At 40.6% G+C, this 14690-nt stretch overlaps 1 protein-coding gene across 1 annotated transcript in view; it reads right to left on the bottom strand.

The window, feature by feature from the left end:
* grm8b (glutamate receptor, metabotropic 8b) overlaps positions 1-14690 on the bottom strand; it is a 132417-nt gene that overhangs the window by 79068 nt on the left and 38659 nt on the right. Inside the window, exon 3 of the mRNA XM_053427908.1 lies at positions 4650-4866. Within this exon, the coding sequence (XP_053283883.1) occupies positions 4650-4866 (217 nt within the window). The remainder of the gene's footprint in view (positions 1-4649; positions 4867-14690) is intronic.

The raw sequence follows: 14690 nt of genomic DNA on the forward strand, positions 1-14690 counted from the left end.
GTTTATTTCATCCGTCTTCCGTATCCCTTTACCCCTCTGCCTTATTTTCCTTCAATGTCTTTGATGCCTCCTATCTTACACTTAAGCGTCCTACTCTACATCTCACTCTTCCAGCTCAATCTACCTCATCTTTTCCTCTCCTGCCTTATCTGTTTTTCTGCAACTCTTTTTCTCCTCTACATTCTCCTTTTAGATTCTCCTCCTGATCTCCTTTCAACTAATCCCTCCATATCTCCTATCTTCTATTCCCTTCTTTCCCTAAACCACTTAAATAGCTGTGACAGGAAATAGATTTACAGCTAATTATACACAATGAGGCTTTTCACGCCAGAATGAAATATGGAAGCTAATTAGTTATCGGCTCTAATCAACACATCTTACCCTTATCATGTCTGTTCCATGTGTTGGGAATCCTGCAGAAGCTTCACATGCAACTCCCATTGATATGAATATGAAATCCAGTCTGCTAATGAAGTTTTTTCCTGTTTGTGTGTGTGTGTGTGTGTGTGTGTGTGTGTGTGTGTGTGTGTGTGTGGGGGGGGGGGGGGGGGGGGGGGGGGGGGTTTGCAGAGACAAGTGGAGCAGCATCAGTCATGAAGACTCACTGATCCCACAGGAGCCACAGCTGCTATCTGCACAGCGTCTCGTTATTAATCTGAATCTTTTAAACTCTGCGATCGCAGCCATTCCTCATGATTATTGCTGCAGCCGTTTTCAAACAGATTACACCAGTGTCACACGCCCAGCCAAATATGTCTGTGTTACAGCTTCCTGGTACAAAGCACTGCTCGTAGTGACGCAAGTGTAAGAGAATTCTTAGAAGTATGGTCTAGCTAAGAACTTCCTACGTTTACGACCCAGGTGAAAATAAAATTGTTGTAGCATCTCAGGTGACAAACTGTCAGGAGGAGGCCTTCATAGTGTTATGAGAAAAGATCAGTAGAGGACCAGGATGAAGTCTGAGACGGTGTCACCTGTGCATGAAGAAACTGTTTATGTTCTGCAGTTGGACAACAACACATAGAACCAGTCTACACACAACCAGAAGGAACAGGGTGTTAATCTGCAGCAGTTTTCTCTCACACCTGCTTCCTAGCAGTAAACACTGGTCATCCGTCTGTTTGTTTATCTGCTTCTTTTATTTGCCTCCTTCGCTGTTTACGTGTTTTCGGGTTTACAGTAGATTTACACGCATCACTGCTACATATGTAGACTAGTAAGCAAGCTGAGGGAAAACGGCCCTTCGTTAATATTAATACGTTATACAATAAGCGGAATGGTATATAAATATAAGCAATTCAATAGAACATATATATATTTATATAAATGCAGCCTACAATTTATTCAACTGAGATATTAATTACGTCAAATAGGCTTTTTCTATCAACCATTTACACATTTTAAAAGAATGTGTCATACTGAGAAAGGAGGACACCTTCTCTAGGATAAAAGTCACTAAGACAAATAATAAGAAGATAAATCACCAAGCTTAGAATCTTTGCTTTAACCTGTTGGGCTAATCTAGAAGCATTAGAGGGAGTTGTGAGAGTTTGTGATTATGACCTCAGGTTTCCAGTGATTCCAGAGAACATCACGGTCACTCTGTTCCTCTAAGAAACACTGTTTGGCACTGCCACCCCATAAGGCAGTCACAGTCCAGACTGTTCTTGTTTTGGTCCCTCGATGGTGGACTGAGCTGCTAAATGCTGCCACAGCAGGGAGGGCTTCTCTCATAGAAGGTTCCTCTCTGTCTACAGGAATGTCTGAAGACGCACAACTTGTTCTGATATCACAGCTTTGCAATATTGTACCATTGGCTTTCAGATATTTTCATTTAATTTTTCATTAAATCTTTCATTTATTATTTATATGTTTATATTATAATTTTTTATTATCATTTTAAAGTTTCCTTGTGTAAGCTTTAGGTAACAGTGATCTATTCGTAGAAATTGAATATAAAATAACTCACTAGTGTGTTCACTAGTGTGTGATAACCTCAATTGTATGAAGTGTTGTTTTCTTTACCCTAGAATGGGTCCTCTCTACAGAGGCCGCCATGTTTTTTACAGTAGCCCAAACTGGATAAACTAAACCTTTTGATTTTTAACGACAACTGAAGGTTACCACAGGTTCTATTTCATATTTGGAGGGGGGGGGGGGTTCATCGTCAACATGCACTTTCACCACTAGTTGTTACTAAATCCTACCAACTACACCTTTAACACATGATATTTATATTATGTATAAATATATAAAGTATATATAGTAAAATATAAGTATACAAATTGTGGTAGTTGACCATGCAACAGGGCTCCCCCAGACACAGCCAGGGACAAGGGTGTTGCTTTTCAACTTCATTTTATTGTTTTTTTAACACACGTCAGCAGACACAAATTATCAAATAGGGGCCTATCTTTGCAGATTAGTCCTTTCTAGTTTCTCTCCTGTCTGTCTTCCCGTTTCAGTGTTTGTCTTGAGTGTCTCTCCCCGTTCTCAGGCCTGCTTGTTTCTCTCCGCATGATTCCCTCCGTGACTGTTCCTCTGAGGCAGCTCAGCCGCTGCCTTGTAAACCTGAGGATCAATCAGCTAACAGCTCTTACCTGCGCTAATTGATCCTCTGGTACAGGTGAAGCTGCTCTCCCAGTCCCCTCGCATTCACATACCCCCATCACCAAATTCAGGCAAGGGAGTCATCTGGCCTTACCTGCTTTCTTATATACTATAAATACTCCGGATAGATAATCTGGTGTCTGCTATAATACAGTAATTCAGGAGAGTTGTTTGGAAGGATAAACATGAGCTGCAACATGATGCGCATTAGGTCTATAATCAATACAGTGATACATCCTGCTACAATCTGTGTTACTGAAAGTAATCTGAACTTTAAATATTCAGCTTTCTAAATGCACAACAATAAAATATGCAAGGATTTTTGCTACCCAGAAAACAGTTTCTTCACGTTGATTAAATATCACCGTTTCTTATTATACAGCAAATGTTGAAATCATAAAGACGTGTTCTCAACAGGGGTGTAACCAGGAGGGTCCCTGAGACTTTAATTTCTGTACCACTTAGGTGTGACCACGGAGCTGTTACTGTGTCCCACTCCTGTATGTAATGTTAACAAAATTAACAAATTTAAAGGACTGATCTTTGCAGATCAGTCCTTTCTTGTTTCTCTCCTGTCTGTCCTCCCGTGTGTGTGTTTGTCTTGAGTGTCTCTCCGCATTCTCAGGCCTGCTTGTTTCTCTCCGCCTGATTCTCTCCGTGACTGTTCCCCGGGCGCCGTGCATGGCTGCCCACTGCTCTGTTTGTCCTGCTGTGTTCACTGGATGGGTCAAAAGCAGAGGACAAATTTCCGCCATTTGCATGTAGTGTTTCTGTGCATGTGTGTGGGACCAATACATGTATCTTGTATCTTGTAATGGTCATGGTTAGAACAAACTGAGATAATTAGCAGGAGCTAGTTAGTTGGCTCCACTGTGGGTTAAGAAACTGCTGCTGTAGCTGTGATAGCTCATTTCTGGATAGTGGGAGGAAGTCGACAGCTGTCGTCTATCCTTATAAACAGTCTACTCTATGGTATTCATTTGTCTCTGTAGGAAACGACTCATCATTGTGAAAGGAAATTACAGGAGGATCCCAGTCTGTCTGAATTTATGGTTGCTGTTGAGGATTATGGTTTTTTAATAAAAAATATATGAAATAAGAGCACTTTTAGTTTCGATATGCAAATGAAAAACCCACCTAAAAAAGGGATAACTTGATTTGTGAGAGGTCAGTGTGCAGCTCACAAGTATTACCACAAACACAACTGATTACACAGAACAAGTGTTAGCATGTATCGCTGGTGCCACCCACACCCCTCCCACTTGTCTACAGTGCATCTCCTATGCCAACAGCTGCAGACGGAGAATCAGCCACAGTTGTATCCAAGACAACAGTTGACACCTCACTGCCCAATAAGCCACAGTTGTAGAGGGAATGTAGCAAGTGTTGTGCAATGAAAGAGATTATTCACTTCACGTGACATTTTTCTCCTCATCAATTTGTTCCCCTCATCATGCGCTTTGATAGTTATTTTATACAAAAACCATTGGATATTGCTCAAGAAATATGGGAAGTGACAGCCTGCATTCTCCACTTCAATGAGTTTTACCGTTTGTTTGTTTTTTGTCATCATTTCTTCATGCATCATCATACAAGTAGTCCGAGAGAAAATGGGAGGGTCTGCAGCTGCCAATCAAAACCTCTGATTAATCCACTAAATACACAACACACGCATATATAAGCACTAACACACACACACATACACACACACACAGTGACCTCCAACATAGGTAGAGAGTAATGATTTCAACATGTCTCTCAAAATCTAATCATTATAATTATATATAATTATATTATAATTATTGTAGGAGCTTGTCTGGAAGCGAAAGTTGGTGTGATTACTTCACAGTGACCAGTCGAGGTGAAGAATCTGCTTCTTGATTAATTACATCTTGGGTCAGGGAAACGCCTTCTCATCCTGCTCCCTCGTCGAAACACACCGAGCAAAATCGTACAACTAGTTTAATCACCAGCAGCCTGAAAATCCCAGCAGTCAAGCAAACTATAGGGTCCAGAAAGAATCCCTCAGGGTTTCCTACCTGAATCCCTGGAGATCTGGACAAAGGCCTCTACGCCGCTCTCGCCATAGGTTCCCTCGGAGGCGAGCGTGGACACGTAGTTCCAGCCCATTGCCGTCACGATGTCCAGCATGGCCTGAGCCTGGTAGGAGTCTGGAGGGACCACCCGGACGAAGAAGTCATAGCGGGAGTTGTCGCTGAGCTCTGGAGCTGTTGAAGCGTAGCTAATCTGAGGAATCTGTGGAAACACACAGGGGGTAAATGTTAGTTTCAAACTATTGGAATAGTATAAACATTGGCACAGTGTGTAGCCTTCTTTAACCCTAAGAAGAAGAAAGAAAACAGAGATAAAGAAAATCCTTGACATAGAGACTTTGGGATATAACACCGACAGATGAAGTTCCACCTGAATAGGCCTAGGACTACACCCACACATGCCTACCAACATGGGGCTAAGTGCTGGTAAATGTCCACTTCAGTGAACCAGCAGGCTTCTGCACGCAGGGTAAATCTGCTCTTGGTTTCATGAAGTCACTTTCTAAGTTGCCTTTGGAAAGTGGAGAATCGCACGATTCACCATTTACAGCACCATCATAAATTTTTCAAAAGTTGTTTTGTTGAACATGTGCTTATGTTGCAGCGATGCTATGCTTGGCCCAGGAGGGTTTAACCAGCCCAATGATGCCATTTAACCAGTCTCATTCAGAGATATTGACCAGGCCATCATTAGCAATATTAGTTAATTTATCAGTAGTAGAAATTGCAGTTATATATTTCAATCTACAGTAGGTTTGAGGTGATTCAGAGAAAGTGTCAGTGTGCTCACGAGTAGTGTTAGTGATCGTTAAGGTTTTTCCTGATAATGGTGCTAACTTGATACTTTTAAATGGTAACAACGCACAGTGTAAAGAAACAATACTTTTTTTCTTTAAGAAAAGCTCCAAGTAATGGTGGTTCATTAAGATTGTTGTGTTCTTCCCATCTGCTGCAGGTCCCAGTTTTTGAATCCTTTCACATGCAATACAATTCTTTCGACATTTTCACGTAACTTCTAGCTGACTGTAGGCTAATGTTCCATGCTGCCAGAGCCATGTAGAGAGTATATTTTAAACTGGGTTTAGTATTATGTTAACTACAAACGTGGGGTGATGTTTATGTTGCCTGTAAGCGAGTTAAAAATATCAGCCCATTGGTCAGGATTCTGTCCAAAAGATACGGGTCGTGTAGGAACAAGTGTACGATTGGCAACAGATTTCAGTTGCTACTCTATCCACCAAAGACTATGGATTTCTTATCTTATCTTATTCTTTTCTAATTCTATAAAGTTAGACAACTAAGACTAGGTTGGGACAGGAAGATAGAAAACTGTTTTCAACTGGACTGTTACATGTCTCACAGTATATTTGTTGAGATTTAAACCAATCGAGTTTGAACCTTAAATCCTGACCTTACTCTGCTTCGTGCTGTTCAGTTTCTTGTCGGAGTCGAGTTAACGAGCTCTGCTGTGTGAGTTTAGGAGGCGGATCAGGGCATAGATCCTGCAGCAGAAGGGCCGACAGGCCCAGCGGGGATGGATAATGGTCCTTTATAGAAGGATTGAAGGGCTGATTGATTTCACTTCAGTCAGAGGCTGAGATGTTGGGCCGGGTGCCGCCAAATGCCTCATAAGGATTCACGGAGGAGGATGAGGAGGGAGGAAGACGGATGGCATCGGGCCTGACAGCAATACAAATGTCACTCGGTCTGGCTTGCTCAGCGACAGGCAGCAAATTAAAGGCCTGTACTGTAAATACAAACCTGTCTGAGAGCCGACACTATCAGAACGCTGCAGGTTTAACACATCACACAGGGGCTGAGGTTTATTTGCACCAGAGCTGAACACAAACACACCTGAGCTTCTGATGCTTTACTGACTTTTTAGACGCAAGACAATTTGAATTTTTTCTGTGATTTGAGGAGACATATAGAAAATTGGGGGATGGGGTTGTCCAAAATGATAATTTTTCAAAAACTCAGAAGCCATTACCCACTTTACATTTTAAGAAAAATTCCTCTCAGAGATTATGCTTCAAATCTGGAGGGAGGAGGACAATTCCCTTTAGGAAACTCTGAGACCAACTTAACAGTTTACAAGAGACTTTAAACATGTTGAGAGGAAAAAAGTTAAAGATCCTATTTTCAGAGAAGAGATGACAACAATAGACTGTGGAGAAGAAGAAAAAAAAATGAAAACCATAGATCAATAACTCTACTGCTCTTAATCCAAACCCTGCACCTTGAGTCAGATGTGAGGTTTTGATGTGACAATGCAGACTGATCACATCAGAAATATGTGATTAATGGAGGTGTGAGTTTGTCACAGACACACACACACACACACACACACACACACACACACACACACACACACACACACACACACAGTAAGAGTACGGTGAAGGCAGAACTAACTGCAGATGCATGAGAATATGCTGAGGACCCTCCATTAGCATTAATGATGCATTGTGAGCTGAATAAACATCAGCATCAATTATTGATGCTCAGTCAGCTGCTGCTCCATTAAAGACCCATCAGCTCCTCATATTGACAAACTGTGTTTCAGTATTTAAAGGACCATACCAATGTTTTCACAATTTAATGCCAGTCGTGTTGCAGTAATGGCGTCTTTCAGAAGCAGATCATAGGGCTATGTATGTGTGATCAGAGCATTTGGAGTGAACCCGCACATTCTCATAACTAATCCAGCCTTTTACCTGGAGCTGCATCCAATCGGACATGCCTGCAGAACCGCCACAGAACCTTCAACTTTATTCAATGTGATTAAACTCTGAGCTGCTTCAACCAAAGTTAGTCATGTGGTCTCATCATATCTGTCGCACATGTAAACGTCAGGGGAGCCGGTTTTCTGTTGAATGAGGTATGTATTCACATTAGATGTTCACATTTAGAGCGCAGCTAAATAAGATCTGGTGCTAAACTGATAAATGAGGGCAATAATTCACAACCACAACATAAATGTAATAGTTACTCTGCTCATAAAGAGGACTTTAATAACAATTTTCCATATGATTCAGAAAGCTCATCTGCGGTTAAAGCTATAAACCTGTTCTCAGCTTGGCACAGAGAGATATATTTCTAAATAGATTATGTCACTCAATCCTTTGTACCAAATTCCGTTTTTGTTTCTTAACATACACAGGTTTAGTTTCGTCCATATATTGTCAGCTGCCTTTAGCTCTGAGTAGACTAAGATTATCTAAAGAGACAATAAATGTCCTACCCGTTATGTTTCTACACCATTTGAGGTTTTACTGGAGTGGTTAATTACATTATCTCAGTGCTCCTAGTTTAATGGCGTCCAACTATAGATTATCACCAACTGTCCACAAGTGATGACTCATCTCCTTATATTCACAGCAACGAATGGAAAGGCTCAATACATTGCATTTTCCTTTTAATATGTTCTGGACATTTGGTAACAATTTGCAGTTTGTTTGGATGAAACTCATTTCAAGTGTTCACATCCACAGTTGAACTTTTTCCTGTTGTTAACCAGACCTCAGGAGCTTTCAGATGCAACATGCAGGACAGAGATGTTGTGTTCTTTGCAGATGATTTGGTTTTGGAGTGCTGACCTCCAGGCTGGGGCCAGAGAGTTGGCCGCTCTGAGTCGGAGGTGGAGGTGCCCTTCACCTTGAGCTACTGTGCAAAGTTCAGGGGATAAAATATTGGAGGGTTTTTTTGAGGGTGAGAATGTCAAGCAGCTAAAACTATATGAGCATAATTTTCTCTTCCGTCTGAAAATTAGATGATTGGTATGATTTGGAAAGTGGTCAACGAGAATGTGAATTACAATCAGTGATCATTATTTAACAGAATAAAACATGAAAAGCGCTGCTGCAATCCTTTAACAAGCAAGAATGTGGGGAAGAAAAGTGACATGAAATTACAACGTTAATGATAACAATCACAATGATAACTGATGTGGTTTGTGAAATGAGCATCTCGCTATAGTCACACAGAGGACTATACCACTGGAGGACAGCAATTTTAATTAGCAGCCTAATTGGAAACCCTGCTGATCAGTTCGCCACACACTCATATCTCCAGCCTCACAGCGGTGCAATCACCAGCATAAAAAAGAAAACACGGAGGTAGTGGTGAGGTCAAGTGGTGGGTGATTTCATTATTTATTACCACTGCAGCTCCACATACGTGTTTACTTTGAACAAGGAGAGATGCTTAGAACATCTGAATGGATCTTTAATCTATAATCAACCTACTGTCTCGTTGTATTCAAGGATTTAATTTGGACCTCCGGCACGGATTAAAACAGTACCAAAACCAATGATTACCTAAAAGCATCATCAGTGTGACAATCCTCTTGCTTTACAAGCAAACTTACAAAAAAGAATTGTAAATGCTTATGAGAATAGTTAAATTAAATCAATGGGATAACAATATTTCAGATTTATGCGCAACATGTACAGAGTTAAATTCAGGTAAATAAGATCCTTTTGGGGGGAGGTTTGAAAAGCAATATGACCTTTGTTTATTTTACCTGATGAAACCTCGCACTTTGATGAAGAGGAGTGTTAATGCAAGTTTAAATAAGGTTTTCATATATATCCCAATTAAACATCAAGGAAATTCAAAGAGCTTTGGTTTATATAAATAAGTCACTAAAGCTGCTTTCAGACATGCACTGAGCTGTATTTTCTCTGGAGGAGATGTATGTGTGAAATGTCCGAGTGAGACTCTCCGCAGCTTCTGCCGACTTTCTCTGCCTCTGACCTCTTAGTATAATGTTGTTAGAAATCTAGGAGAAGTCGATGTGAGATCACAGAAGGGGATAACACGAGTGAGCGGGGGGGGGGGGGGGGGGTGGATGACGCTTCAAACATGCTACATACGCAAAAAAAGAAGGCTGTGTCGCACACATAGTAGACACCGATGAAGATGTCTGAAGTGTTTGTGAAGATAAAAGCCGACTATGTGTTGTCAAACAAATCACATGATCTCCACCTCTCAGTAACAATGTGGAGGATTAGTTGCTGTTGTGAATACTTCTGTGCATAAAACCTGCCACTGAGACGTACATATGTCAAAGGCAAACAGTGTCCAATTCTTCTGATTTTACCCACAGGTCATGTCTGAAAACGGTTTAACACTGTAAAAAGTTTAGCTCCTCTCTGTCTGTCTGTCTCTGTGTCTGTCTCCAACTGTCCTATTCCTTTCTGTGTATTGCTGACCTGTCTGTCTCTATGTCTGTCTGTCTCCAACTGATTTATTTGTCTGTCTGAAAATACAGACCTGTCTTTCTCTCTGATTATAACTGTTCTGTCTGTCTGTCCGTCGCCCTGTCTATAACTGACCTGTCTGTCTGTCTGTCTTCTCCAGCCTGTCGAGAGGTCGGACTAAACCAACTCAAAGTTAAAAAAATGAACATAAGCACCTGATAGAGACTGTCTGATGACCGTGTATTCCTATTAAGACAATAATTAGGATGGAAACACTTTGCTCCCTCCATCTGAGGAGCAGCTATCATTTGCCCCACCTGCCTTTCTGTGTGTTTGTGTGTGTGAGTGTGTGTTTGTGTGTGTGTGTGTGTGTGTATACATTCTAGGACACGTTTGCTTTTTGTCATCTACGGTGTTTTCTTTGGCAAGTGATTGATGCTCGTCATCAGACGACAGCCTCAAGCTTTCTGCCTGACTAAACGATGAAAGAAGAAATCCATCTGAGGTGACAGCAGACGTCCATCATCCTTCACTCAGTGATCAGATTTTCTTATTTAAAGTAAAGGCTCTATTTACTGTCATCGCGCTCCTTCCAGGTAGACAAACAGCTTCAGCCTTGGGGCAAAAATCCTACACGATTCCTGCTGTTGCTGCTCCGTTTCTCTTAATCTTCCTTTCTTGCAGCGATCCTGAAATCAGGATGAAGTCACAATGACTCCCTGCTCTGCTTAAAACGGACTATACAGATACAAAAAAAGCACTCAACATACAGGCAGTTTTTCTGCTTAATTAAGTCCTTAAACAACTCAAATTATTTGATATGACATGTATGCTTTTAATGTCCCAATGGTTTTTCTTTAAAAAAGTTTATTTTCAAAACATGATTAACATTCGACACTTTGAAAAGTTGTTGAAGCCTCGACCTCCTCCACCCTACCGCTCTGAACAGAATGAATATATCTTGTAAATTATTCATTGTGGAAAACTGAATAATAAAGACATGCAATCGTATATGTAAGCTTAAAATATGCCTTTTTGCAAAGATACCCCCCCCCCCCCCCTCCATACATGCACCCTCACCTGCCACATTATTCATTTCATTTTGCAATAAGTTTTAACTTCATTATGCCAAGTGAATGCAACCTAGCCCACTGACAAGTGGAAAAGACTCAAGATGCAACATTATGGTTTTTTAAGACATAAAGCTCTATTATCAGCTGTTGGATCAAATGGCATGTATGTATGAATGCAGCATTTCTCGAGTAGGGGACAACCTGAGCCACAGAGGCACATCAAATAAAGCTGCAAGATTATGTGTTCGACAATGAGTAGATGGCCCTGATTAAAACAGTGCAACAATTAGGGAATAGATCAAAGTCGTTTGACAGACAAGTGGTCTGCAGAAATTATACAACAATGAATTATTGAAACAAGTTGTAACAATAAAATATGCAGGTTCTCAGTCTCAGTGTCTCTCTATCAGTGATGAAAACCTCTGTGAGGAAAAAAAATGTTCACACCTTTCTGTCATTTCACAGACACTAAGCTATAAGTGTGCTAGATGAGACAAGTGAGTCAAACAATCTAATTATCAACATTAAATTAAGAAACAGAGGTGGCTCACGATTGTTCATTAACAGTCACTATAGGTGGAATTATTATAATGGCATCATATTTTTCACATTCACTGTGTAACTTAGATTGATAAGTACATAATGCTATAATACTTTAGGAAAACAAACTTTTGATGCTATTTTAATACTAATTAAAATTACAGGCACACATCAACTTAGTCAGAAACACTGTTTCTTAATGAGGAATTTACCATAATTAAAACAATAATTAGTTCAACCAGAGGATGAATATATTGATTTAATGACCTTGACTAAATGAATCCTGCTCCCGTTCTTTCTGATTCAGATTAGATTTATTTAATTTGATGTTTGAAAGACTATAAGATTCCCAGCATTAAAACTCATTTTCAACAGTTTCCAACAAATTATAGACTTTCCTGTAAAACAGCAGGCGATAGGTTCCTAATGAAAACAAGACTAAAACATTTAAAACAAATAACTTTACTGTTAAACAAAGATAAAACTACATGCAAGGCAACAGAAGCGGGGATCCATTAATCAATTATGTATTGGAACTCTGCAGTCACATCCAATTCGCCTGCTCTAACTTGAATTAAATCACAACATATGTTTCATATGATCCGGACATTAGGAGTTTTTTCAAATCAAACAGTGGAAACTGTCCTGATTGAGACAGGAAAGTCTGATGGAAATATAAATCAATTCCTCAGGATCTTGATACGAAACTCATTGGAGAGAACAACACACTCCTGATGTAACCCAGGTCACATGTCTCTGACAGGGTCAGGTGAAGTTCAGAGGAGAGAACAAGGTGTACTGAAGTTCAGTGTGTGATGAGAAAGAAGCGGATCCTCCTTCAGCATCAGAGAAGAAAAACAAATGCCTGTTTTATATCTTCTTCTGAAGCGACTCACGGTGAATTGAAGGAGATCATATAAATCTGTTAACTCAGCGGTGACACACACACACACAGACAGAAATGGAACCGCACTTTACAATAGTTCAAGTTTCATCAATGAGTAATATATTCAAGTCTCCATACTTTGATTGACTATATCATTCCATCAAATTATAATATTCCTGATGTTTAAAAGAAATTGGTTTAAAGAAACTTTGGAGGAAAAATATGAATTTCTAAAAATGTGACATGCTTTCTTTACGGCTGCTCTACGACTGATTAAATTTTTTTGTTTCTTACCCCTCATCTCCTTTCTTCAATTTGCAGAGTCTGAAATAAATATCGGAACAAATTCACCGGCATTGTTTTTTCCTAAAAATAATTCTGATCCATCCCCACTCAGATTCTGTCCATGGGCACATTATTCATCTGAGTAACAGAAACCTTCCGTCGGCACAAAATCGATGATGAACTCCGCTGTCCTTTTGCTGACACTCTGTCCAGTCCTGTCTCAGAACTGTCTGAACCTGAGGACACCGATGTGTCTGCCCTGGTGCTGCTCTGTGTCCAAGCCAGCTGGTCCCGGCGTGGGCAGCTGACTTTTTGGCCTAAAAAAAACAGCTGATGCCAGCTTTCACCTGGTGTCAGTGGCAAAGAGCTGGAGCCACCACAAAGAACAAACACACATTTTGAGGCAGTACATGTTTCAACCAGCTAGTCAGGAGCCAGCCCGCCCACTGAGTAAACAAAGAAGAGGGGCCTGATACCAACTGTCCTCTGAACATCTTTAATGGCCTTAACTTCACTGTTTAGATTCTGGTCAAAGTGTTGAAGTCATCTCTGCCCTCAGGGGATGATGGTAAGTGCTCAGTATTAATGGTCCTTCAGTTCAGAAATATTTTCTCCACAATTCTGCTCAGTGGACTGTGGAGATGAGCTGCTGCATTATGGATACACAGTCACATATGGAAGTATATGTATGTGAGTGTGTATCACCCTCAGACAGTGTGGGAGGAAGGGATGTTTGAACAGATTGAGTGTATGTCACTTGTGAACGGCTGGTACGCTGTTAGGATCGCACCTTCAGTCTTTTTGAATTATTAGAAAAACACATGTTTGGGTCTCAAGATATTTGGACATGACCAAAAATAAAATATCAATCCTTTTCCTGGCGAATATCTGGAGTTGGTATTATACAGATGTCTCCCACTAAGATCCTCTTCGGGCAGGGGTCGGCAACCGGCTCTTCAGCCCCTCTGCAGTGGCGCCCTGTACAGTGTTGTGCATGTTGCGCATATTTTTCGTGAACGGTGAACTTAACGAATCAGTTTTCATATCATGAATGTGAGTGAACGTCACTTGGACGTTTATTTTTTAAATCATCATCGTGATTCTTAACAATGGAAACAGTGAAAACACTGAGTTTCTCTGGTCAAAGCTGCTCAGAGATCAGCGCCGCAGCTTCTTGATCAGAGCAGATGCTGCATTTGGTTTGTACCGAGCTTCAGTTTCTGTGTTCACCTCCAGTCTGACCTGCTCTCACGTTTTGTTTTAATATTTCGTCAACTAAAATATGCTTCACATCCTATTACATCTACTGCCCGGCGCTCTTCCCTGCATGTCGCTAATCTATAGTGTCCAATCCCCGGCCTCGGTAAACTAACCAGGGACAAATCCACAAAAAGAAAAGTCTGGGAGGAAAATAGAGAGTTTCTGCGTCGACAGATTCATTTGCTTTCACTGCCAACGAAGAATGTTTAACTGTATGCTTGATATGTGGCGAGGAATTGGCAAACAACAAAAAATGTCATGTTTAAAGACATTTCCAGACCAAGCACACAGCATCTGCTGAAAAGCAGCAAGCTGGAGATGAGCAAAAAAAACATAGTTCTGTGTTTCATTTATTTCAAAGTAGGCCTAAACATATATTTTGTTCTCCTCTTCATAAGAGTTTGGTGTTTTTTCTATTGTTGTTCTATATTTTAATCAATGCAACAAACTATGTTTTTTATATATATTGTATAACTATGAACATAACTTTATAACCTGTGTTGTCAAATATGTTTTGCGGCTCCAGACAGATTTAATCTGGGGGAAGAGAGGGCAAAATGGCTCTTTCGATAGTAAAGGTGGCCGATCCCTGTCTTAGGGGATCCAGAGGCATTGACGTGCCAAATGAGATGATCAGTAGGTTCTTAGTCCAGCCAAAGCTCTCCAATCAGCAAGACATGTCAGGAAAACCTCAAGAGGAAGATTCCCCAGAGATATCTTGAGCAGATGTCTGTACCACTTCAACTTTTTTACTTTTGAAACTCCAATCTAGTGGGAG

This window comes from Pleuronectes platessa, chromosome 7 (genome assembly GCF_947347685.1).
Source record: "Pleuronectes platessa chromosome 7, fPlePla1.1, whole genome shotgun sequence".
Taxonomy (NCBI): domain Eukaryota; kingdom Metazoa; phylum Chordata; class Actinopteri; order Pleuronectiformes; family Pleuronectidae; genus Pleuronectes; species Pleuronectes platessa.